Raw genomic sequence first — 25997 nt, 5'->3', positions numbered from 1 at the left:
GCAGACTGTCTGGCTCTGTGTAACAGCTCCGTATCCTTGGACAAGGCCCTTTTATTTGCAAAGTGCGTGTTCCGAAACAGGTGTCTGCGTTTTGTGGTCGTGATCTTGGGTTCTCCTTCAAACCTGAAAAGGCACGCCTCCCCCAGACCTCACCATCTGGCCCCCAGACAGAGTGGCATCTGTAAGGCTTGGCTGTCTCAGGAAATGTCACTTGTGAAATGGATTCATACAGGCCAGCCACGAAGGCTGTCACCAGGACGGGGAAGGGGCTGAAGAAGCCTGAACAAAGAAGGTTCCTAAATGGTCACCCCCGCCCCGAGCCGTCGGGGGCTAATGCTGGCCTGCTTCAGTGCTTCCACTGCTCATCTGGCCCAGCAGTCCCAGAGGGCTCTGGAGTGACCAGGAGACGGGACACAAAGGGGGCTGCTGAGGCTGGGAGGTGGGGGAGGGGTGGAAATAAGTGACCGTCACCTTGGAAAAATGTAGACTCATTATCTGAGGCCATTACAACAGCAGCAGCCCGTCTGCAGGCCTAGAGCCGGGGGGTGGGGCTGGAAGCCCCCTGGGCCTGGATGGGCAGTTTCAGACTAGGCGAGAAGAAGATGCCCTTGATTCTATAAACAGTTGGTAAAGTTAAACATCGGGATTCTGCAGAGGGTGTGAAAGGAGGCCTTGAAAGGGAAAGGCCTGAGGCTCCCTGTGGTGGCTGCTTCTGCTGGGGAGAAAGCTGTGATCACCCTGCATCTGGCATGGGGGGCTTCTGGTGGGACGTGGTAACAGGCAGAGAGCAGGAAGGAAGGAAGCATCAGGAGCAGGAGACCAGCCAGCCTCGGAAAGAGACAATCCTCCTGTTAGCCTTGCTGGTCCCGGAGTGGACTGGCACCCTCCACATCTGGAGAGGGGTTTCCTTTGGAGCTGGAGGAGAGAAGTCCCTGTGTATGGAACTGATGTGCTCGGGCCCTCCTTACCAAGGGCTCCTGCAAGGAGAAGCTGACTTTCCTCTCAGCCCAGCCTGCTGGTGGCTGCCAATAGCCCCAATCAGACAGCTGGGGGAGGAATGGCCCCGAGGTCTGGAGTACCGGCCCTGAATTAGGGGGAAGTCCCGCTGCAGGGTAAGTGATCATTTCCATTGGAGTCTAGCCCTTTGGAAGAATGTCTGACTTTTTTCCCTAATTGTTTAGCTTTAAATATTTGTTCAAAAATGTGATCCTGCTTCACGCAGGCTCAAAGGGGCCCCGCTGCTCCCTCATACCTCCACTTCCTTTTAGCCCCGCTACCTACCCTCCCCAAAGACAGAAGAAAATGGCTGAGCCCCCAGCTAGAGCCAGAGCGGAAATAGATCTTGCCTTTTAGGCTGGGTACTGAGCGAGGCACGGGCTGTGGAGGTGTTGGGGTAGGGAGTGAGGGAACTTACTGGACACAGACCCCTGAAGCTTAGCCCTGTCGTATCGCAAGCGCTGGGGAGGAACAACCCCCTCCAGTGCCTTCATAGGGCCTCTGCATGGGGGCAGGGTGCGGAGCGGTGCGCCTCCACCCTTGGCCCCCAGGGGGCACCACAGGTCCACGCGGTCACTAAGACCCTTGGCTGGGCTGTGTGCTACCCTGCTTGGCTCCCCACGCCAGCAAAGCTGAAAAGTGGGCAGAGTCTTCCTGTCAGTCATCCCCGCAACTCGTTCAGGTTCTTGGTGACCTTAGGCACTTCTATTCCTGCCTCAGGCAGGGAACTGTTTACAAAACCTTATTTCTGCCTGGGCTTTTTCTGCCTGGCTATTTCTCCCAGAAAACCCTTGGGCCTGAGTCATGGCTCACCACCCTCCCTCGTTACTTCTGCCGGTGTCCGGGTGGTGGCAGAGCCCACTCAGGCTCAGCAGGGCTTGGAGGCAGCAGCCACCCAGGGACAGGCAGGTGCCTTTCATCATGCCAGGCCTGGGTGGAGAAGGCCCTGCCCCCACCTCGGTGGGCCACGCAGTTTGGGGCTGTGCTAGGGTTTACAAACACCTGAAGACAATCCCCAAGTTAGGTCCCATGTCAGGAGCTGTGGAGGGGTCCGGGCCGAGGTCAGGAAAGCCCAGTGCTGTCTTACTCCTCAGCATGTGGCTCCTGCCCACCTCAGTGGCACACATGTGCTTAATAAATATGAGCTGTTTTACATCATCTACATCATTTCATAGATGAGGACAACGAAATAAACGAGGGAAGTGCTAGCTCCTGCCCCTAGTGGGTGGATCCAGGCTTGGGTCCTGGGGAGAGGCGAGGGGTGGCCATAGCATAGCTTTGATGGGGGTGGTCTTTCCCTCTGCAATATGAGGAGACCCAAGTTATACAGAATAGGCTCTGGGATCTCTTCCCAGTCCTAATGGACTCCTCTCCAGCCCTGAACTCTGAGCAACCCTCTACCAGGAGCAGTAGGGCCAAGGTCATTGTTAATGGGTGTTTGTTTATTGTTAATAAAACCATGGAACATTTACAATAAGTGACAACATTAATGTACAGTTAAAGTATCATACAATATTACAGCAATAAAATAACGCCTATTCCTTTATACATTCCAGCTCAAGCAGCTAGTCAAAAATATTTTCCAAGATTGCAAGCCCCCGGGGGCTTTTCAAGGTGGCCCAGGTGATACCTCCTGAATGCCCCAGGGGCTTTGGTGAATAAATAGTTTCTAAGGTGTGGCCAGACAGCTGAAGCAGCTACACCTAGAGCAAGCCAACCTCCATGCTCCCCCAGTGTCTGGCCCATAAATATGACGGGCGTCGGAGAGTGCCCAGAGCCCACAGAGAGGAGAGCCTCTTCTCCCAGCCCTTCGCTTCCACTGAAGCCCTGTCCGTTGTCCCCCATGGAGAAGTGTCTGCCCCGCTCTCCAGTCCTCAGGTAAAGGGAACTTGCCAGGAAGGATGTTTAGGCTCCACTTCCTGAGCCCACAGAGGCAACCTAAGTACAGGCTTGGGGTTTCAACCGCTTTACTTTGGCCCCCAAAACAGCAGCAAAATGAGCTGAGGCCACTAGGCTCCTGCATTGTGCCCCTTGCACCCCCATGCTTCCCTCAGAAGCCGTCAGCTGGGGAACTGCCCTCTACCTGAGCAAGTTGGTAGTCCCAACGGGAGGGCCTCTGTAGGCCCAGACACCAAAGAAAATGGGGAATCAAAGTGGCCCTCTGTGTGGGGATCCCCAGGCCCCTGGAGGTCCATATTAAGCCTTTCAAAGCCTTGTGGAATAAGTCCAGGGGTTTGGGCAGCCTTTTCAATGTGGCATTTAGGAAGAGAAATACCAGCTTTTGAAAGAAATGGCCTATGTGTACGTTCTATGCATCCATCAAGATCCTCCTGCCCCCGGAGCCCAGTTGGCACAGTCTGAGCTTCCTGAGGCCCTAGGGCCTGGTCAGAGCACTGGAGCAGAGGTGGGACAGGACCGGCTGCTGGCCTGCAGGAGGGGACAGGGTGCACAGGTGAGTGCTCAGGGCCCTCAAGCTGCAAACTGTGGGGTGGAGAGAAGGACCACCTTTTGGCCACATTCCTCCTCTGCTCGTCAGTGGTTGAGCAAGCTGTTAGCTCTGGGGCAGAGGAGTTGCGGGTGGGCTGCCTTGAGACAGGTGGGCTCAGGGCTCAACTGCCTACCCGAGGACCGATCAACACCAGAACGGGTAGCTGGGGAAGGAAAGGGAAACTGAGGCCCCGCGAGCCTGGCTCCGAGAGGGCCTACAACCACCTGGCAGGGCCCTCACGTGTCCACAGGCCCTGGCAGCACTGCTCCTGTCTTGGCAGCCTTTCCCACCCCCTCAGGCGCCCTCACACCCGGGAGGTGATGTAGACAGAGTGCACGCGCTCGGCCAGGGTGCTCTGCAGGTCCTGCAGCGGGTCCAGGCCCTGTACTTTGCTGCTGCGGCTGTAGATGAGCTGCCGGAAGGAGTCCTGCTCCAGCAGGGCCTTCATGTGCTTGAGGAAGAAGCCCTCACAGAACAGGGCCAGTTCGGGGGCATTGTGGATCTGCAGGGGCAGAGAGCAGCGGTGAGGCCCATAGCCTTAGCACAGCCACACCTGACACTGCCTGCCCTCACCCCCCGCTCTTACCTACCCATGGCCAAGGTCCTGCTTAAGCCTCACCCTGGTCCTGGGGGAGGCGTTCCCTGTCTCTGCATCTTGAGGCCACCTCCCCTTATCCGAATTCCTTCCATAACCATCTCCTTGGAGAAGGACCCATCCAGGTCCAAATCCCAGCTGTGCCACCAGGAATGTTACCAAGGTCTTACTCTTGGTTCCCATCATTTTCTTTGCCTACAGCACACTGTCACGCTGCCTCGTAGAGTGGCAGTCATCCCCATTGACTGGAAGTCCCCTTCCTAAGGGCAGGGACAGGAACTGTCCGGCATCCAGCACAGGGCCTGGCCCGTGAGTGTGCGCATGGTAAATGTTCAATAACCACTCATTCAACAAATAGCAAGTGCGCATTTTGGGCCAGGCACTGGGCGTTAGGTTCTAAGGTCGAGGTCTCTGCAATGCTGTCGATGTTCTAGTTCAGGGGAGACAGAATCCAAGGAACCGACCAGACAAGGTAACTGCAGACAGTGCTCAAGGCTGTGCAGGAGATAAAGCTGGTGTCGTGGTGGAGGGACAGGGTGGCCTGGGGGAAGCCAGAGGCAGCCTGGGGACATCAGCTGATGAAGGCAAAAGGCTGGTCTTTTGAAGAGCTGGGGAAGGAGCTTTCTGGGAACAGCTGTCATGAGAGTCCCGGTGTAGGGACAAGCTGAGAACACAGGGCTGTGTGGTCTGGTGAGTGGGGGGAGATGTGGGCGGCCCCTGGGGCGTGTTAGGCATGCTTGGGGCTGGCTTTTATTCAGGCTACAGGCAGTGGAGAACCTCTGGAGAGCTTAAATAGGGGTGTGACTTGGTCCTTGCGCTTTTGGAAGAAGCTTGTGGATTGCAGGGTGATGCAGGGAGGCCAGGCCCAGCCTCAGAGGGCTGGTGGCATCCCTGGGCCTCACCTTGGCGTATTTGTAGGTGTTCACGGCGCTCTCCACGCTGAGGGTCTGGGAGCACAGGATCTCGCAGTGCCTCTGCAGGGCGTCCAGCTGGAACAGGCTGGCAGCCGACAGCAGCTGGCAGGGAGGTGAAGCAGGTTTTGGGTACCCATGGCCAGCTCTGGGTGCCGTGTGCCCTGAACTCCCCACCCTCAGGCCCAGCCACCCGCTCCTCCTGGACCTGACTATCCCCACCGGGGGAGTCCCTCTCTAAGCCCGGGTGTGGCCGCTGCGTACAATTCCTGGTCTCTGGGAACTGCCCTTCCTGTCAGATGGAGAGAAAGGACCCCACAGGAACCACCTCTGCCCACTCCCGGCCGAGAGCAGGGCTGAGACGCGGCAGATGTCTAAGGCTGGGGAGACACAGGCGCAGAGGGGGTGGGAGACGGGGCCGTTTCCCCAGGTGCTCACCTCCAGGATGTCGGCGGTGGGGATGTGCATGGACTCCGTTCCTCCGTAGTACAGGTACTGCATCATCAGCTGCAGGGGACAGGCCCGAGTGAGCCGAAGGGACCCAAAGCACAGGATGCCACACCGCTTGCCCTCCCATCCTGTCCCTCTGCGTGTGACGCCTGCAGGTCCCCCAACTCTGCCTCTCCCTCCCCTCTCCCCTGCTCAGCCCGACTCTCAAACACTGGTCTTTCCCCAGAACGCCGCCTCCAGGAGCCGATTCCAAGACCCTCACTCCTGACTCTGCCCGTGGGACAAGCTCTCTTCCATGGTTCCTTTTCAATCCTAATGACAACCCCGTGGGCCCAGGAGGTGAGACACTATTCAGAGCTGGGGAAACTGAGGCCCAGGGAAGGAAAATGACTGGGTTGACATCCCTCGGGTCTCCTCACTCCCAGTCAGAGCTCTCGCATTGCACCTGGCCCCACCCTGCTCATTTTACACAGAGCCATGGGGCTCGGCGGAGATGACTGTCTAACAACCGGCTCCCCTCAGAAGGCCGCCTCTGGCCTGTCCCTGTGTGTGCTGGGGCTCCGCTGTGGAGACGAGAGTTACATCCTGACTCCCTGGGAAAGAAAGCACAGAGCCCAGGCCACCAGACGGGGTGGTCTGGGAGGGGAGCTATATTTAGTTGTGCCGAGGTCTAAGTTACACACTCTGCCATCACGCTGGAGCAAGTGAGGTTCCCAGTTGGAAAAAAGAAAAACAATTCTTTCTAGTTGGCCGAAGAAACGGCCCCAGCAAGGAACTGGCAAGTGTGTAAGTAAACACAGCTCCGCCGGCACAGTTGGGCTCCGTTAGGACCGGCCCGCGGGCTGAAAAGGCACCAGAGGGTCTAGGAGAAAGCCCGACCTTGGGGAGAGGAGAGGAGGCTGGCTGCCAGCCTCTCCCTCAGAGGAGTGGGAAGCTCCTGCTGGATCCCTGTGGAACCTGTGATTGTACATTAAGTGTCCGTCTGTCCCTCCAGGAGGCCTGCCCCTCTGCTCAGGGCTGGGTGTGGGCAGATCTATCTTCCAGGACTCTGCGAAGAGATGGCCTCAGGGCAGCCCCTTGGCAAGGGCCTGGGCCAGGGCCACAGGCAGCCACAGCCTGCAGCTCCCTTCCTGGCCTGCAGGCGACCTCCTGCTGCATCTTGGGAGTTGGTTTTGGCAAGGCCCGGCCATCTGTGGTCCGTACGTCTCCCTGAGGCCGCTTGAATGCTTATGAGGCCATGGAGCTGCTGGCTTGGAGTCTTGCGAAGGGAGCTGGGCAGCCTGCAGGCAACGGCAGATTAATTTCGCACAGCTTGGCAGCCCCTGGCAGGATGTGGGTCACCTGCCTCTCAAAACCGGGCAGCCTTCGGGGCTGGACAGCCAAAGGGCTGCTCGAGGAAAAGCCCCAGGCAGGACCAGCTGCAGGCAGCAGTTTCCTTCGGCCCTCGTGGGCCACCAGGAAGCCCAGACTACAGAAGCCAGGTTGGAAAGGCAGGGTTGGGGCTTCTGAGCCAGTCCCCAATGCCTGGGTTTAGTTGACAGTGACCTTGGCAAGTCGATAGAACTGTGCTGTCCGATATGATAGCTACTGGCCACCTGTGGCTGGTCTGGATTGAGGTGTGCTCTGTCAAATTCATACTGGATTTTAGAAACTCAGTATGAAAAAAATGCAAAATAGGCCGGGCACGGTGGCTCACGCCTGTAATCCTAGCTCTCTGGGAGGCCGAGGCGGGCGGATCGTTTGAGCTCAGGAGTTCGAGACCAGCCTGAGCAAGAGCGAGACCCCGTCTCTACTAAAAAAATAATAGAAAGAAATTTGCTGGACAACTAAAAATATATATATAGAGGAAAAAATTAGCCGGGCATGGTGGCACATGCCTGTAGTCCCAGCTACTCAGGAGCCTGAGGCGGGAGGATTACTTGAGGCCAGGAGTTTGAGGTTGCTGTGAGCTAAAAGGCTGATGCCATGGCACTCTAGCCCGGGCAACAGAGTGAGACTGTCTCAAAAAAAAGAAAAAATGTAAAATATCTCTAACTTTTTACATTGATTACATATTGAAATGATAATGTTTTATCTATACTGGGCTAGCTAATATATTAAAATTAACTACTTCACTTGCTTTTTTTTTATGTACTAGTAGTACATTTTAACTTACGCTATGTGGCCCACAGTATCTTTCTATCTTACTGTACTGCTTAGATCTCCTTCCTCCTCCAGAAAACACAGAAAATAATAACACCCCCCGCCCCTCCCTGGCACTGTGAGAGCCAGTGAGATATCTGGAGATGGCTCTCAAACGCCCAGGCTGTTAGGGAAGCTGGATGGGTGGCTTCGGGCCGACCCCTCCAAGGGAGCCCAGAATGCAGGAGCCAAAGTCTGGAGGCCCCACCTGAAATGACGCCCCCCATAATGGCAGAGTTCTGTATCCAGAGAACCCGGGGAACCCACGGGGCAAGGCCGGTGCCCTGGGCCAGGTTGGAGTGATCAGCCAGAACTCAGTGAGAGGCCGGGTAAGGGAGGGCCAGACACTCCCAAGGCCCACGTGAGACCTGGCATCCCCATTTCCCTCCCAACAACCCCGAGAGGTCATCGAGGGGCTCAGCCCGTCCTGCCTGGCTACCCTCCCCTGGCCCCGGTGAGCAGCGGCGGCCTTGGTGGCAGCTGAGTCAGCACACATCTCCCCTCCTGGCAGTGGCTGCTGTGTCCACACGTGTGCACTCAACTCCCCACTCTGCACCAATCCTGGCCGCCCCTCCCGGACCCGCCTCCTGCTGATCCGATCGTGACTCCAGCTCACCTGGACTTTGGGCTTCTTAGCCAAACAGGTATCTAGAGCTGCCTCTTCCCCAGAGAGTTTGGATCAGGGGATGGGGAGGCGCCACCACCCTGCTGCCTATGCCGGACCCTGGTCCCTACCGCCCGTCAGTTACCAGGGCCCATCCACTCTCCCCTGCTCTACTTCCCTTCATCCCACTGGCCACCCAGCACCATTGTCACTCAGCTGGACTCCTCACCTGCTCCTAACTAGTCCCCTGGAAGTAGCCATGTCCCCTTCAACCCCTCCCTCACCTCTGAATGCAAACTTGGCCACTCCAAACACCCTGGGTTTGAATTCCGGTTCTATTGCTCCCCAGCTGAGTGGCCTTCAGCAAGTTACTCAACTTCTCTGCGCAGGTAGCCCCTCATCTACCAAGAGGGATGACGATACCCCCACACCTAGAACTGTGCTGAGGCTTATGTGGAAAACGGGCAAAGCACTCAGAACCAGGCCCGCCTCACTGTCAGTGATGACGACCTCATCCCCCTGCTTCAAACCTTTTAGAGCTTCCAGCTGTCCCTGCGTTAAAGGTCGAGCCCTCCGTGCTCTGGCTCCGCGGGGCAGCTTCAGACTCATTTCTAGTTGTTCTTCTGAACTGTTGCCCAGGCTAGACCAGAGGGCATTTCCTGCACATGTCACGGACTCTGGCCTCTGGGACTTAGCATGTGCTGTTCCCTCTACCCAGAGCCCCTGACAACTGGCTACCTGCCCCAGTCCTTGAGACCCCAGCCTGTCACTGCCTGCAGGAGGCATCCCTCATCTCCCCACGTACCTTTCCTGCACCCCAAGAACCCCCTGGGCTTCCCTCATGGCAACCATCACACTCTTTCATAGTCCTGTCTCCTTGGGGGCAGGATCATCCAGTTTGCTGCTTCTTCCACCCATAGATGGCTAAATACTAAATAAGTGACTAAAGGAAACATGAGAGAGGAACTGAGCCACCTCAGATGGTGGCCGCCTGGGCCTCGTGAGACTGCGGATTTTGAGATCTCACCCATTCCATCACAAACCCATTCTGCGCAGGGCAGGGCCCTGGGGCCACCCACCTGCTGCCTCCTGGCCTGAGCCCAGCCCCTGTCAGCCCTGAGCCCCTGCACAACCTGGAGGTCTCCAGTCACCACTTTCCCGAAAGGAGATCTCAGCGGGGCTCAGCTGAGATCCCAGCCAGGGCTCTGCCTCCAGACCTCGTTGGTCCCGAATGGAGTTTCTATTACATAACTTTTCATGTTCTGCAAAACTCAGAGCCTGGAGGACTTGACTTTCATCTTCTATAACCAGGATGAGCTCCTCGTGGCCTGTTCTGCTCGGCCAGCGTGGCTGGGGTGTGATGGTTGGGAGGAGTGACCGGCCCACACCAGCACTTCCCAAACTGCACACGAGCCACCTGGGCACCCTGTGACGATGCGTGTTCTGGTGCCGGAGGCGTGGGCTGGGGCCCGGGGCCCTGCATTCCCAGCAAGCTCTCAGTAACGCTCACGTGCTGGGAGGGAGCCCACTCTGATGACAAGGGCCCCTAGGCCACATGTGTGGCGTGTGCCTGTCCCTACACGTCTGTAGGCTGCCTGGACATCGTGTCCAGTGGTGAGAGCCCAGGACCTGTGAGACAGGCTGACACTACGGCCGCACAACGATGGCTACTTTGGCACAGGGAAAGACCTGGATGCTCTAATCTGACCGATGATGCAGCAAAACACAGAGGGCACTGGGGGTAGCCTGGAAAATTATGAGCGACCCACAGCCGCCCCCATGGGGCAGGGGCATCCCTCCCAGACAGGCAGCACTGAGACCCACCCACCTGAAAAATGTGGTACTTCATGTCGCTGATCTCAATGGTCTTGCTGCTGTCCCCATCTTGCTCTGATTTATTGGTCATCAGCGTCTTGAACCTGGAGCAGAGGAGACGAAACAAAGCAGGTTTTGAACGTGACTTTTTCTCCATCACCATGCAGTGACGGCACCACCTGTCACCTGATCGGCTACTGGGAGACAGAGCATTTGAAAGATTACTGCTGTGCTCCCCAAATAATTCTCCGCAAGTGACGTTTTACATGGTGCTGACAGCGGGGGCCGAGCCCCATTCCGTCCCTGCTGACCCCAAACGCGTGACCTGACGCCTGTGGCCGGAACATGGACTCCTTGTTCCAGGGTATTTATGTTTTCTAATAATCAAAAGCAATAACCAGGCCAGAAAGAACAGCCCCTCTGAGCTCCTCCCCGTGGAGGACTCCGGCCCACTCCTCCCGCCCCATCCAGCCTGCCTCATGCCCCACATGGGGCAGGTGGGCTACAGCCCCGGCCGGCCGCCCTCTGTCACCTCGAATCTGAGACAAGCTGCCCTTGCGCCCCTGGGGCTGGGGCTTTATCTGAGGCTGCCTACCTGTTAGATGCCGTCACCAGCAGGACTTTATGTGCATAAAACAGCTTTCCTTCCACGAGGAAGGTCACATCCGACATCTCCTTGTTGTTCAGAAAGTGAGGATCTGCGAAGACGGGAAAGACAAAGGGACGTGGCTGAAGTGTCTACCTCTGGGGGTTTCTCATGTGTGCTGCGAGGTGTGTGTCAGGCAGGGGTGGGACACAAAGGTGAGGGACAGAGAAACTGAGGCCAAGGCCTTGGCACTCAGGGATGGAGGGAGGAAGGATGAGGGCAGGGCGCGCGGAGACGGGCCTTCACCTAGCCTGGCTGGCAGGGTCTTCCGGATCTCTGGGATGCTGGGGATGGGGCTGGTGCCGTAGCAGTGGGTGAAGATGGCAGCCAGCTGCTGGGCGACAGAGTCGTTCTGTGGGAGAGGGAGAGAGGCCGGTTAGCTTGCCCTGTGCCACTGTTTACAGCTGCAGATACGTCAGGCTGATGTCAAAAGTCCAGGCCGGGATTAGAGCAGCCGCTGTCTTTTGTTCCTGCTGGATCTGGCTCGGCAAGAGATGCCTGTGCTTCCATCAGCGATTCCCCAAATGGCCTTTTTGGCCAGGTTCCAGTCCAGACACATGCACGGCCCCTGCCCTCTGCAGCCGGGCAGCATGAGTCTGCATGCTGGGGATGCGCGTCTGTCCGTGTGCGTGGGGGGTGCCCGTGTCTGCCTGCCTGTGTGTCCGTTCACACGTCTGTCCTGTGGCCCGGGTCGGGGCTGTGGGCTCTGGAACCCGGGGCTCCCTGGGCGTGGGGCGGGGGCTGCTGGCCACACTCACTTTGCTGGTCTTGAGGATGTCGAACAGGAGCTGCAGGCCCTCGGTCACCAGCTCCTCGTTGTACTCCTCCTCCTTGATGGAGCCGAAATCCCGCAGGAGGCTCTGCACCACCGAGTACCGCGACTGTGAGAAGGACGTCCTCAGAGACTCGATCCAGATGTGCAGCTTCCAGGGCACGCCTGGCCAGGCAGGGAGAGGCAGGCAGTCAGGCGCCTCGGCACAGCGCTCCCCACGCAGACCCCACCGTTCTCCGGCCGGGCGGGCCTGTGTCGTGGGGTGCCCCCCCGCCCCTTCGCTGTGTGCTGAGCGGCCGTCCCGGCGTGGCCACACATGAAAGCCTTAATTCACGCAAGAGGCCACGTGGGTGGTCAGAGGGCAGTCCCGGTTCTCTTTGGATGAGGTGGAGGAATGACTGCAGCCCGACACAGGGAACCCCGACAGCCCCGCTGGCAGATTTGTGAGTGTGGCCCCATGGCCCGCAGGAGCCCTGTTGCTTGTTGGACTCCAAAATTATTTGCTAGAGAGGACCTATTAATTCCGGAGGGGTGGCCAGGCAGACTTGGGTGCCCGGAAAATATGCAGGACATTCAAGGACACGCAGGCCCTGAAGTGGACCTGGCCCTGTCCCAGAGGGAGGGCCCAGCTCCCATGAGACTGGTGTGTCCATGCGCACCCAGGGACAGACAATGACTGTGTACCTGCTCCCCGCAGTGTGTCACTGGGGACACAGAGCTGTTTAAAACTGCTGGGGAAGTTCAAGACATGAACTAGTCCTGTTCCTGGTAATTAGAGAGATAGCTTCTTACCCCCCGGCCTCGCTGGGGATTACAAGAGATGGCATTCCCCAGGGACACGCCGTCAGGTGGTGCTAGCACCCTCAGTTTACTGACTGCAGGTGGGAGGGACATCCCCACTTTACAGCAAAGAACACTGAGGCAGGCTGCCTCCCTGCTCTCCCGGCCCAGCCCTGGGGCGTGGCGTGTGGTGACCCTGTGATAACAGCCTGGCTGCCGAGTTCCAAGTGCTCACAGCAGGCACCGTGCCTCGGGCTTTAGGTGACGTCATCCCATTCCTAGATGATGATCGTGAGCACCAAACCCCCGCAGAGAGAAGGGAATCGAGACTTGGAGAGATTACATGGCGTGTGGCCAACACAGGATCTGACCTACGTCTGTGTGTCTGTCTGACCAGCCTCCCTGGAGGACGCAGAAAGTCCACAGACTGGAAGACTGAAGGAGTGAAAGAGGCTGGCCGAGGACAGGCACGGTGACTCACAGGGCTCAGTGCGCTACACGTCCCTGAGCTGTGACCAGCGAAGGGGCAGCCAGGGAGGATGGAAGGCCTGAGGGTGCAGGGCTGGGGCCATGACCTTGGGAGGTGTCATTGCTGAGGACTGTCTGAGGCCCAGGGCACCTCCTGGCCTGGCCACACCCTGTGCTCAGCTGCCCTGTGGGCCCTGCCCCCTTGGCCTGCTGAAGAGCAGCAGGGACTGACTGTGTCCACGTGCGTGTGTGTGTGTGTGTGTGTGTGTGTGCATGTGTATGCGCGTGTACATGTCCGTGTATATGTGTGTGTGCGCGTGCATGTGCACTCACGCACGCCTGCGCAGCCTCACCCAGCGTCCTCAGCTCCATGGTGATGTCCACGTAGCCGTGCTCGGCGCTGTAGTACATGGCCTCCTGCAGGGCCTTCGTGCGGGTCCGGCTCAGCCGCACGGGCCCCTCGCTGCTGCTGCCCTGGCTGGACGTGTCGCTCTCCTCCACGCCCTCGGCCAGGATCTCTTCCAGGGACAGCACGTCTGCTTTGGCCTGCTGCGGCTGCGTCAGGAGCTTCCTCAGGACATTCCTGCGGGCCGAGGGGTGGAGGAGGGCGAGGCCTGAGATCCCACAACAGGCGGCGCCTGCCCGAGCTGCCGCCCAGCGCCCCGCTGCCCGGATGGGCTGCCATGGGGCATCTGCAGGCTCGGGGAGCTCCCGGTCTGCCTCTCCCACACGGGGACACCAGTCCCCATAACCTGGGGGTCAGGGATGGGTGCAGGGAACCCCTCCCTCCTGCCACTCTGGTAGTGCGGAGAAGTCACAGGCTTTGGGGTTGGGCAGGCTCTGCCGTCCTGGCTGTGTGGTCTCAGACTGGCTGTCCTCCCGCTCTGATCCCTAACTGCTTTGTCATCTGTAGAACAGGGTGTCAGCGTTACCCTTTCTCGGGGCTAACGTGAGGCTGCTGTGAAGGCATCAAATGCAGAGCCTGAGACACGGCAGGGCCTAAACGGCAGCTACGTGTGCTAAAGTGTCGAAACATGGGAGACGCCTAGTTAAGGACTCAGTCGCCCCTCTCGTTCCTAAGGACAAAGTGAGGCGAATGATGCAGAATTTACTCAGGTTTACAAATGAACACCTAGAAGGTTAGACTGGACAGAGCATGGTCCCTGTGCTGCTGCGTTTAGCCCTGTGAGACCCTAGAAGTGTCGCCATTATGGGGGATGAACCTGCTCTGCTCAAGGCACGGCGGCGGTGGGGGTGCGGATGCAGACACACGTCCTGTGGCCTGAGCTGGCAGCAGCATGGTAGGACCCAAAGGTTACCCTGGGGGCCGACCTCCTCCACAGCAGCCCTGAGGGCCCCTCTGCAAATTGCCCTATCGTGTGGCCGAGGCACCCTGTGCAGGACCCAGGGCCACCCCCGACGGGCCAGCCGGCTGTAGTCGCGCCTCGTCTGTGGCTCTGCTAGCTCAGGGTCTGCAGAGCACCCCCCTTGTGCCGGGCACCGGTGTGTGAAGGTGAAGCAGCTGCGGTGCCTGTCCCCAGGGTCCTGTGCTCCGGACAGAGCGAGAGGAGGATGGGCAGGCAGGGAACCCCCACGTAGGGTGAAGAGGCCATGGTGGGGGCGAACATGGGTGCTGGGAGGGATGGGGTGGCCTAGAGGCAGCCACTGTGAGATGGCACCTGAAGGCTGAGGGAGTCTGGGTGGGCGAATGTGGGGGCTGGGAAAGGCACAGGGAAAAGGGGACCCAGGGGAGGGACCACAGCAAGAGCATGTGTCTCGTGGCAATACGTGTCTGGGAACCAGAAGCAGGTGGCCCGCTTGCCCGCCCTGCCTTGCTGGCCCCTTCTCTGCCCTCTAATAACCTCTCCTCCAGTTTCGCTCTGGCCCAGTGCTGCCCGATGGCCCTGGCTCTTGCCTGCTGCTGCCCTGTAGCACCCCAGGTGGGCCTGGCCCCCCAGAGCAAGCTCCACCATCTGCTCCTGGAGCAGGATGCGATTTCACGCAGAGCCACCAGGAGCCTGTTGATGGCTGAGCTGACTGCGGCGTGGAAGCTCCTGGGGCCCTTGAGGCCACGCAGGCAGCATGGGAAGCCACGTGGTCCCAAGCAGGCCCGGCAGGTGCAGGGCAGAGTCTTATTGGACAATGGGACACCTGTCCTGGGCGTCAGGCGGCCCGGGCTCCAGTGCCAGGTCTGCCAGGAACCAGCCTCCCTTGAGCACCCACCACATGGTACCTCGGGGCTTCTAACAACCAGGCCCCTGCACTGGTGGAGACCCTCATCTTTCTGGTTTCCTAACACACAGGCCCCATCTCTGGAAAGTGTCCAGGCCCAGCTCTCGTTCTCCCACTGGGGAAACGGAGGCTCATCTTGGTGCCCACGTCACACACGCAGGAATCCCGGGCAGGCACCTGTGGCCGTGGGCAGCCGAGTGGCTGAAGCAGTTCATGTCCTCGTGCAGGGAGGAGCCCATGCCGTTGGCTTCCAGCATGCTGAGGAGGGGGTCGGCGCCCCGGCTCAGCAGCAGGCTGACCAGCTCGTAGTTCCCTGAAAGACAAGGGGGGCAACGCTGGGGACAGTGAGACGGTGGCTGAGCAGGGTGCTGAGCACGGGGAAGGGGGAGAGGGATCCTCCAAACTGAGCGAAGGAAGAAATACATAAACCCCGTGTTCGTTTGCGTTTGGCAGGGTGAAGTGGAGGTAAGAGGGAGACGGGAGGAAGGAGGCTGGCTGTGCCCTGCCACCACGCCCCCTCCCTGGGCCCCAGAGGGAAGGGCCTGCTGGGTTCTGCCTGGTGCCGAGCTCAGCAGAAGCACAGGGCAAGGGGAAGCCCCTCAGTGGCTCAGAGGAGAGGTCTCAAGGCCCGCCACAGACCCCTGCTACACAGACCTGTCTGTCCAGCTATGTCCCCAGGGAGGCTGGGTGACACTGCAGGGAAGGACCCTTGCTGGGCAGGGCAGTGGTGCACCTACCGGCCGCAGAGGCTAGCTGCAGGGGCGTCTCCGCGTAGCTGTCCTCGCCGCTGTTGACTGCAGAGCCCTCCACGTGGGCGCCAGCGTCCAACAGCAACTGCCAGGGGCACAGAGGAGGAGGGCACCACTCAGCACGGTGGGGCATCGGGGAAGGGCCGGGGGAGGCTTTGTGGGACAGAGACTTTGGTTCTCTCCAGGCATGTGACCAAGGCACAGCCTACCTGACAGCCGAGGAACTGGAACTTTAGAACTCCAGGTTACGCTTGGGGCTCAAAGTTTCTAGAATCTTCAACTCTTGTGGCCTTAGCCCAAGCCCCTAAGCTATGAGGACTTCTGAGCTATTTCTTTCTTTCAAATGCTTTCTTATAAACTGGCTGCAACAGCCTTCCCGAGAACTCATGCACACAAGCAGGATAGAAAGTGCTGCCCCTAGGGGTAAACGGAGACTCTAGTGGCAGCAGGTGTTAGAGTCAGAAAGAGCAGGGTGCCAATGCTGGCACCTACCAGTGAATAACGTGGGCAGATCCTTCAACTCTCTGAGCCTCAGTCTTCCTCATCTACTAAATGGGAAGAGAGGCTGGCCATGCAGTATTATTGGTGATTCAACAACACTATGCTCAATAGCCAGTGGCTTTTAGGCATCTCGTCGGAGAGGTCTGACGCCACCCCAGGCCGGCAGGTGGTGGCTGGAGCAGAGTGTCTCGGTCCAGAACAGCAGGGGGCCTCTCCCCATTCTAGCAAGGGCCAGCTTTACCAGGGCACAGACAGGGCAGGGTTAACAGATACCAAGCAGTGCCAACTGAGCCGGGCCTGGCTTTGCCTTGGGGCAGGGGTGGTGCTGGCATCCCTCCAGTGGGTGACTTTCGGCTGCGTCTCACCTGCCCTGACCGGCTGCTCTGGAGGGAGTGACCTTCCAGCCTTCCCAGACTCCTGGAAACCAAGCCTTCCTCAGAGCCTGATGGCAGTCTAGGGGAAGCCTGCCTGCCCCTGCCAGGCGGCCAGGAGTGAGGCGTGCAGGCTGACCCCGGCCCCCTGCGGTGTGAGGGGCACAGGGGGACGGCGGTCTGCTGGAGACTCATCAGTCACAAACCAGCTGTGCCCCGCCACCTGTGCCAGGGCCAGGGCCATGGGGGTGGAGGCCTGCCCATGGGGTGAAACTGGGCACCAGTCCAGGCAAGCCCAGGGCCCGGCCCTGCAGACTCAGTCTAAGCTGAGGTCAGGGCTTTGCTGTGCGGCAGCCAGTGGGTAACGGCCACTTGCCGAGCCTTTACATAGGCCGGGGCTGTGAACAGGCCGGCGTGACCCCTGCCCGCAGAGGCCTCACGACCTACGAGAGAGCATCGTATGAACTCCTGGGACGAGTGTTGTGAAGCCCTGAGGACCCCAGCACCCTGAGGACTTGGGAGCCGAGGGTGTGTGGCCAGTGCCCCGCTGGCGTGGGGAGCTGCTCTGCCCACAGCTTCACTTCTAGAACCACGCCGGCACAGGTACCTGGGCCAAGGTGGGCGACACTGTGGCTTGGCTTGACAGGTGAGCTGTGCCAATCTGAGTCCCCTCGGAGCTGGGAAACAGAGAAACTAAGCCTGTTCATGGGGAGGGGACAGAACTGGATGGACACCATGCTAGAGAGCTGGCGCTGCAGAACTCACGAGGGGAGAGAGCAGTGAAGGGTCAGGAAGATGGCTGGGGGTGAGACAGCCGAGCAGACACTCCTAGAGACTTACCGAAGGGGACACGGAGGTGCCAAGAGGCACAATGGGACCTGTGTACTGCTTGGACCTGGGTCTTGTTTCTGAAAATTCCACATGTACCTTCCACTAGCCTTGTTGATCAGGTGAGCAGATTTGCGGCAACTACTCATGCAGCTGGGGCTGGGGCTGTGCTCGGGGCCCAGCTCACCTGGTAAGCTGAGGGAGGGGTACAGTGTTCACCTGGCAGGAGCTCACCTGGACCACAGAGATGTGTCCGTGCAGCACAGCAAATGTCAGTGAGGTCCAGTGCCGGCTGTCGGGGTGGACGGAAGGGTGCCTGGGAGAGTTGCTTGGAACCTGGAAAACCCCACAAATGATCAGTGTTTCCTGCACAAGTGATACAGGCACCTGAGCAAAGGAAGTCCCCTGCAGGGATGGCGAACAGGAGTCAACTCAAGTGCTTTCTACATTCGATTTGTAATGTCTGCCTGGAGCATCATGTGGACAAGGCTTGAAAGGAAAGGATGATATTTAATTAATGATGCCTGCCCTGGGCAAAAGATGGCAGAGGGGGAGCACTTTATGCCTCAGAAGGAGGCAGAGCTAGAAGTAACTGGGGGTGGTAGGGATGGCTGGGGATTATCAGGTTGGTGAAAGGGAGAAGATGCTATTAACATAGGAACAGAATCAAGGCCATTCTCTCCACTCAGCTGGCTCTCTCTCAGACAGAGAGCCCAAATCCTCTTTCTAACTGTGGTCTCTGTGCATCTTGTCTCTGCAGACCTCTGAGACACATCGACTGAGGTGTCCAAAACATCACACCCAGCATGGCGGATGGAGACCTTGGCATGGTCTTTTGGTGGGCTGGGGCCCGGGTGCAGCTCTTTGGGGCCTCCTCACCTGGATGTCCAAGTTTGCCCCGGCATCGATCAACATCTGGACCATGGCTTCATCGCCGGCAGCACAGGCGTACATCAGCGGCGTCATACCCTGCGTGGATCAAGGGCAGACGCTTAATTGTCTGAGGACAACACACCACACGTATCCCACTACCCCATGGCCCTCTGCCCCAGAAACCTCGGGCCTGGCCTCTGCTTGGTGCGGTTGCTCACGCCGGGCTCTCCTGCACCTGGCGCCTCCTGGGCCCACGGGCCACAGGATGCTGGCGGGAGAGTGGGGCATTGCCAGGGGCACTGCGGGACCCCAGAGGGCCGTGAAGCACTGTCAGACGTGGTGCAAAGGCCACCTCTGCCACAGGGAGCTGTCAACTTTCTACAAGTCACTTGCCCTCTCTGTGCCTCAGTTTCCTGATCTTTAAACCGTGAACAAAGTATCTATTTCATAGGCTGGCTGTAACGAGTGTGAGTTACTATGTGTAAAGTGCTTTGTACAGAATAAGCTTGCCTTGAAAGCTAACTAATTAAAATAACCACCACCCCATCACTGCTGCTACGCTCTATTGCCACACTCCAGCCCGCCCCAGGCCCCCTGCATGGAAACCACCGTGCTGAGTGAGCTCATTTAATCGCCATAATATGCCCCTTTGCGAGGTCCTGTTATTACCTCCATTTTACAGATGAAGAGCAGAGAAGGGGGATTAACTGCCCAAGGGCACCTACTAGGAAGAGGTAGGATTCGGGGCAGAACCCAGGTCACCGTGAGCTGTGAAGCCCATGCTTTCAGGCCCCTCACGAGAGGGGAAGAAGTGTCCGACTTTACACGTGGCGCTACCGAGCAGTTCAGAGTTTGAGAGCCGAGTCCCGATCCCCCCACGTTCAGGTGGGCAGTGGCCAGGCTGCCTCCCGGCCGGGCATCCTCCCCTGCGGCCAGCAACAGCAAAGGCCGCAGCGCCAAGTGTTTATTCCACGTTTGTCTGGCGCCCTGCGATGTTATTTATTGGTTATTTGTGTGGAGACAAGATCTCTGCCCCTCGTAAATCCTTGCCTAGTGCCGAGAGATAAAGAAATGGCCCGCGATTAGTCACGGGGCGACGAGTGTTTGCCCGCAGAGCAGTCTGTAAACACAAGGTGTGGGACAAACAGGACCAAGCACTCAGAGAAAAGCCAGCTGCAGCGGGGGGTGTGGCTTTGTCCCATCCCTGTGCATGCACTTGACTTCTTTTTTCTGCACACATCTGTACGCAGTTGGGAGTTTAAACCACGGGATGAGCCCTGTGAGGAGAAACTCCTTTTCCTCGGGTTGTCCCCATCCCTACCGCCAGGCATAAGAACAGGCTAAATAAAAAGGCTGATTAAGAGATTCCAGGGACTGTCATCATGTCAACAGCAGCATGACTACAATAAGCTCCATAAGGCAACAAGAGCCAGCAGAAAAGGTTACTGAGCTGTTTACTTTGCGCTAGATGCAAAATCCTTACACTAACTCTCCGTGGCAGGTACTGTTATGCCCCATCTTAGAGGTAAGTAAACAGGCTCCTCAGGGAGGGAGACTTGTCCAAGATGCCACAGCCCTTACGTGGCCGGCTGAGTCTTACGAGACTCCACCTCCTCCTTCCTTCAGGATAAAAGCTCCCACAAAAGCCCTGGAGCCTGCGTCGACAGAGAGGCCTCCGAGAGATCTGACACCCAAGCCTGTCACCTGCTGCTGCCCTCCTGAAGCCCCGTCCAGCCCTCTGGTGTCCCCCCGCCCCTGTCCCAGCACACGCCCCGACTGCCGGGCCTCCATGCTCCTGTCCTTATCGCCCCCTTCCCTGGAACGATGCCTTCCCGACTCCTCTCTGCTCAGTCCCAATCCTGTCCTCCCCCGGGCCTGATTCAAACCCCTCCAGCAGGAAGCCTTCCCTGGCTGTCCCGTCCCACCATCGGAGTCACCCCGGCCTTGCGGTTCACCTAGAGCTTCGTCACATCCTGCATCACACTGTCATCTCATCTCAGGACGCTGCCGTCACTCCCGACTGCCACTCAACTTTCCCCGTGTTTCTGTGTGCTCGTCCAAACCACACAGTGCCGTTACGAGCAGAGTCAGTGCTCTCGAAACAGCGTCAAATACGGAAATAGGATACTCCACAGTGGTTGAGAGTCTGGAGCCGGATTGCTTGGATTCTTCTCATCCCAGCTCCCCTCCTTGCCAGTTGTGTGACCTTAGGTAGAACAGCCTTTCCCTACCTTAGTTCCCTCCTCTATAAAATGGGGACAGTAACAGCACTACATCACAGTGCTACTGTCAAGATCAAATGAATTAATCTGCATGAGGCACTTACAACAATGCCTGGAACACAGTAAGTGTTGTATAAATGTTAGCTGTCCCCAGCAAAAACTAAACAGCACAACAAACACGAAAACTTAGGTTAAATTCTATCTAAAATTGTAAATCACCTCCAGTATTTCCTATCCTTTTTCCTGCTTCGTTTTAGTCCTTAGCACTTTTCATTAATACTCTCTATATTTTCTGTGTTTATGTTTCTCATTATCCGCCTCCCCCGCTAGAACGTCAGCTCCATGAAGGCAAGGGCTTCCACGGCCTGGCGAGTAGCCGGCACACAACACGCGCTAACGAAGTGCTAGCGATTATTAGCCCTAGCTGGACGTGAAGCTGACGCCTCTGGACTCTTTCCCAGCCTTGCGCCATCTGGGAGAGTTGCCAGCAGCCCAGCCAAGGAAGCAGAATCCACATCACAAAGGTTTTCCAAGGCCCGCCAGAAGTCTCCAAGTGGACGTTCCCCTCAAACCGGTAGGGCACGATTCGGGAATTCAGGAGGTGCCCACCTCTTAGAAGCACAGAGCCAAGCCAGTCTCAGGCTTAGGACTGAAGGGGCCGTGCCGCCAACTCTGGCAGTTGTGAGTTGCCAGCTCTTATCCCTGAGTTTGGCCTGAGCTTTCAGAACATACCTGGTCATCCATGGTGTTCACCCCGTCTGGTCCTAGGGCCTCGATGGCCTGGTTGATGAGGTCCGTCCTCCCGCAGTTGAGCATGCGGAAACCCAGATCCTGGTTGAATTTTTCAGTAGCTGCTCGGGCATCCAGCCTCCGGAAGGAACTGAAACAGCACTCGGGTCTGCCCAGAGGAGACCCGGAGATGTGTGAGCGTGACTGTGCGTGGACTCTTTCTGCTAGGACGCTGCCTCTCGGTGACCCGTGCGTGACACAGCTGTGTGAGGCTGCATCGAGGTGAGTGAGGATGGGTGGGGGGAGGCCTGGGAATTGTGATCAGATCAGTGATGATTGTCCCCGTAACGTTCTGTGACATGAAGAGCACACACTTCTGCTTTTCTACATACATGTTAAGAAGTGCTCTGAAGGCCGGGCGCGGTGGCTCACGCCTGTAATCCTAGCACTCTGGGAGGCCGAGGTGGGTGGATCGTTTGAGTTCAGGAGTTCGAGACCAGCCTGAGCAAGAGCGAGACCCCGTCTCTACTAAAAATAGAAGGAAACTAGCTAGACAACTAAAAATATATAGAAAAAAACTAGCTGGGCATGGTGGTGCATGCCTGTAGTCCCAGCTACTTGGGAGGCTGAGGCAGGAGGATCGCTTGAGCCCAGGAGTTTGAGGTTGCTGTGAGCTAGGCTGACGCCATGGCACTCACTCTAGCCTGGGCAACAGAGTGAGACTCTGTCTCAATTAAAAAAAAAAAAAAAATGAAGTGCTCTGAGCTCTTGGGAGCTGTCAACTGGCAGGAAACAAGAGTCTCATCTAAAATAATCTATTAGGGGCTGCCCTCAGGAAAAGAAACTCCAGCTTGGGCTTGTCCCACTGCACTTGGTTGTGCACTTTTTGCACAGAGGAGTCTGCACCGTGGCCTATAAAACAGGCATTGTGGCCAGGTTCTACATTCTCTCTCCTTAAGGCTTCCTGGTGGGGCCCAGAAATACCAAAGGGATGGCAGAGGGTGCCCTAGAATCCTGTTTGCAGTCAACCCAACCTGCCAAGGAAAGTCACAGGTAAAACCTGTGCCTACGGAGGGCACAGCACAGATGTCCAATGGGCAGCTTTAGCCTGCAGCCTTGGTTGGGTCAAAGTGTAGAAAGCTCACATTTTATAATGAAGTTTGGCATTCACCGTGGAGATGGAGGCCGCCATAACTCGGGTTCGAGCAGGGTGTCAAAAAAATGATACAAGGCTCTCAGAGGCCAAGGATGGCCAGAAGGGAGCTTCTCCAGAAGAGCTCCTTCAGGGAACTAGTCCACTACAAGAGAGGTACTTTTAGAAGGAAATTAAGGGCTTTGGGCTGTAGGGACCTGGGTTCAAGTTAAGGCACCTTACAAGGCTGAGTATCTGTGGGCAAGATACTGTTCGTCCCTGACCTCAGCTTCCCCATCTATAAGGTGGGCACAGCTTCCCTTCTCCAGAGTCATCACGAGGACTAAGATAGGGCACATAGAAAGGAAGGGCTGAAGAGAAGGATGGTAATTACAGGGACGGAGGAAAGAGAGTGCCCCTTCCAACCTCTCACCCTGCGAAACCATCCCAAAGAGACGTGTGAGTTCTCCTGCCCAAACCCAAAAGCGTGTCTGCCCTGTGTAGCAGAACAGCGGTCTGCAGAGGACACTCTTAGAGCAGCTCGAACGCGCTGCAGCCCCTGTTCTCTGACCCCCTCGCATCCCCAGGAGAAGGGGGCACAGGGGAGCCGTGGGGGCTGGACACGAATGCTGGGGCCTCCCTCCTCCCCAGTTCCGTACTTGAGCTGCCGGGGTTCGCAGTCCAGACCGGGCAGCAGCAGCCGGGCTGCCTGCCGGATGTCGCCGCTGTCCACGGTGAGGCTGCGGCGGTGCTCTGCGTAGGTGATGGCCACGCGCATCCACTCCATCAGGGGCGGCAGCAGCATGAAGGGCCTGCGAGGCAGCAGAGAGAGGGTCAGGCCCGGGTGGGTGCGCCCTGAGGGCAGAAGGGGACCCTTCGGCACACACACTCTCAGAGGATGGCCGCCAAGGCTAATCACCCCTTGGAGGGGACCTGCTCCCTCTGCTCGCAGAAACCCCGACCGTGCCCCCAACGCATGGAATCCTCGCCACGGAATTCCCGTCACAGGCCGTTAGCAGAACCTGAGGGCCCCTCGGTGGCCAGTGAAAGAAGGGGTTCACCAATGTGCAGAATGGGGACTCTTGCTCCCTCTAGAGAATTCAGCCAGAGTCTCCAGGTCTCCCTGTCTCTGCAGAGGGGAGAGACGGCCTCCTGGGCTGCCGGGTGCAGAGCAGCGTCTAACAGGCCCTGGTTCCAAACCCAGCTGTGCCACCAGCAGCGTGTCACCATGACAAACACACCCCGAGCCTGTTTTCTCCACCTGTAAGGTGGTGACACCTCCTCCTCAGGGTTGTTCTGAGGCTAAATGAAACGATGTTTATTTTATTACACCACACATGTGTAGGTAACAGTCATTTCTTCCTCTCCTGGCACCTAGGCTGAGGTGGGTCCTATGTCACCTCCTGAGCCAGGCCAGGGTGGCCCCTAGTTTGGCGCTCAGGGAGGAGTGGCAGCCCCAAGTGCCACAGGGAGGAATGGCCCTAGCGGCCCGTGTGACACCAGGAGCCCATGGGAGCTGGGAGAGGCGTCCTGCCTGCTCTCAGAGCTGCAAACTCCCAGGACGCCTTTGTAAGCGCGCTCTGTGGCACCAGGGGGCGCCATTCACACGGAACGTGACGCACGCAGGGCCTAACACTGTGCTCAGGCCCCGCCCTCTCTGCCAGGCCTTTCCTCTTCCACCCAGGGAGGGGGTCCACTCACTCCTGAGGGACACTGGGGAGACCCCTTCACAGTCCAGCAGGTCTCCCTGCCGTGGCGGGGCCCCAGTCTTTGGCTTCATAACTCAGTGGACACCAGCCTGCTCTGCCCAGAGTGGACGGAGCTCTTCCCGCAGGGGGTCACGGGAATGAGGCTGTTCTCTCTGATGACAGCCCAAGTTGCCTCCCAGCTCCTGCCTGTGTGCCCGGCCCCTCCTGCTGCCTGCCACCCTCATCCTTCCTTTCAAACTAAGCCAGGCAGTGGGCACCAGGCCAGGGCAGGCAGCCAGTCCCCCAGGCACCCCCGCTCCCTCTGGGCTCTTGGAGCACTGGGCCTGTGCTGTCACCGCTGTCCCTCCCCTTGACACGCAGCTAAGTACCGAGACCAGGAAACAGGCATCCATTCTCTCTCCTCGGCTACTGCGCAAGCCAACGACAGGGAACCAGCCAGAGACTGCCCCCGGAATGCCTATCTCGGGCCTCCAAAAGCTTAAGCCATCTCCGAAGTTTTACAAGTTTCTCTCCTTGAGGGCAAAGGATGCTTTTATTTAAAAAACTAGCAAAGAAAATACAGATACTCTCCAACTTAGGATAGGGCCACACCTCAATAAACCCATCATAAGTTGGAAATATCTTAAGTGGGAAATGCATTTAATCACACCTAACCTACTGAACGTCAGAGCTTAGCCTGGCCTGCCTTAAACGTGCTTAGAACATTCACATCAGCCTGAATTGTCTCACACAAAACCTGTTTCATAACCCAGCATTGATATCTCGTGTAATTGACTGGCTATCGCACTGAAACGGAAAGGCAGGATGGCTGTGTGGGCAAAGCGTGGTTTCCACTGCACGCGGATCACTTTTGCACCATCGTAAAACTGAAAAATCCTAAATCGAACCATCGTAAGCCAGAGACTGTCTGTGATCAGATGTGACCTCAAAGGGACTTCATCTGGGAAGCTATTTGGATGTACTGGTTCTGTCATTTTGGAAAATGTTTCTGGGTTTGAGTCACTTAACTGGTCCACCGCATGTACCCATCGGTGTGCAGAGGGGGCCACAGGCTGGGAAAGCCTCGCTGGCCCTGGCCTTTCGAGGATGCCCAGGACCTCACCCCTGCCACCAGGACACACCAGACCACCGGCACTCACGGTCCTCACGCCCACCCTGCCCACTCCCTCGTGAGACTGAAGCGCTCCCACTTGTGCTGGTCTAGAACCTATTTATTCTTCACGGCTCAGTTCCAATGCCACCTCCTTCCAGAAGCCTTCTCAGATTCTCTCTTCCTGACTATTCCTTCTAAGGACAGGAATGATGCCTTCTTCACCTCTGTGTTCTCCAAAATACACCCACCCTGGGGCCTGACACAACAGGTCTTCAGTAAATGCTTGCTGACTAAAAGTATAGATGAGTATAGTATAAAGACCCTAGGTTTTCAGTTACGAACCTAATCATGTTTCTGCCCAGAAAAGAACTGTGCATTAATGTTCCAGGGCCGCGTGGTGACTGATTGGAGTGGGAAGTTGGGATTCCCTGGGGGGAACTTGTATGGTCTGTGAGCAATCCGTTCATGAATTACCCTTCTGTTTACAAGATCTCCCTTGATCATAAATGCCCATTTAAATTCCCCCCAAATATGTTCGAATTTCATAATTCTTATATGACTAGGCTAGAAGACAAGCTTAGAGACATAATTCTATGTATCAGTCCTGCTGATTCCAGGGGAAGCCAGAAAGATACTCGTGGACTTGCCAGCTATTCCTCCCTACTGTGCCCAGTGGCCAAGACAAAACCCCAGGTATGGCCACGAAATCTCTAAGTGGGCATCTCCCACTGCACTAGGGGAAATCCAAGAGGGAATCCAGGAATCCGTGAAGTCTAATCAGATGGGGTCTTTTTTTTTTTTTTTTTTTTGATACAGAGTCTCACTCTGTTGCCCGGGCTAGAGTGCCGTGGC

The 25997-nt window shown here is 57.4% G+C and overlaps 1 protein-coding gene across 1 annotated transcript in view; it reads right to left on the bottom strand.

The window, feature by feature from the left end:
- Positions 1-2423: 2423 nt before the first annotated feature.
- ABTB2 (ankyrin repeat and BTB (POZ) domain containing 2) overlaps positions 2424-25997 on the bottom strand; it is a 171442-nt gene continuing 147868 nt past the window's right edge. The window contains exons 4-17 of the mRNA XM_012649606.1: positions 23003-23155; positions 21215-21380; positions 18267-18356; positions 17622-17723; positions 15676-15772; positions 15116-15251; positions 13060-13289; positions 11445-11623; positions 10933-11038; positions 10636-10738; positions 10054-10144; positions 5429-5497; positions 4982-5095; positions 2424-3986 (exon numbers count right to left, since the gene is read on the bottom strand). Of these exons, the coding sequence (XP_012505060.1) occupies positions 3789-3986; positions 4982-5095; positions 5429-5497; positions 10054-10144; positions 10636-10738; positions 10933-11038; positions 11445-11623; positions 13060-13289; positions 15116-15251; positions 15676-15772; positions 17622-17723; positions 18267-18356; positions 21215-21380; positions 23003-23155 (1834 nt within the window). The 3' untranslated portion in view covers positions 2424-3788. The remainder of the gene's footprint in view (positions 3987-4981; positions 5096-5428; positions 5498-10053; positions 10145-10635; positions 10739-10932; positions 11039-11444; positions 11624-13059; positions 13290-15115; positions 15252-15675; positions 15773-17621; positions 17724-18266; positions 18357-21214; positions 21381-23002; positions 23156-25997) is intronic.

The sequence above is a fragment of the Propithecus coquereli genome, unplaced genomic scaffold (genome assembly GCF_000956105.1).
Source record: "Propithecus coquereli isolate 6110/MARCELLA unplaced genomic scaffold, Pcoq_1.0 Scaffold30, whole genome shotgun sequence".
Classification (NCBI taxonomy): domain Eukaryota; kingdom Metazoa; phylum Chordata; class Mammalia; order Primates; family Indriidae; genus Propithecus; species Propithecus coquereli.
The sequence above is the reverse complement of the archived record's forward strand: the minus strand, read 5'-3'. Positions and strand labels throughout refer to the sequence as shown.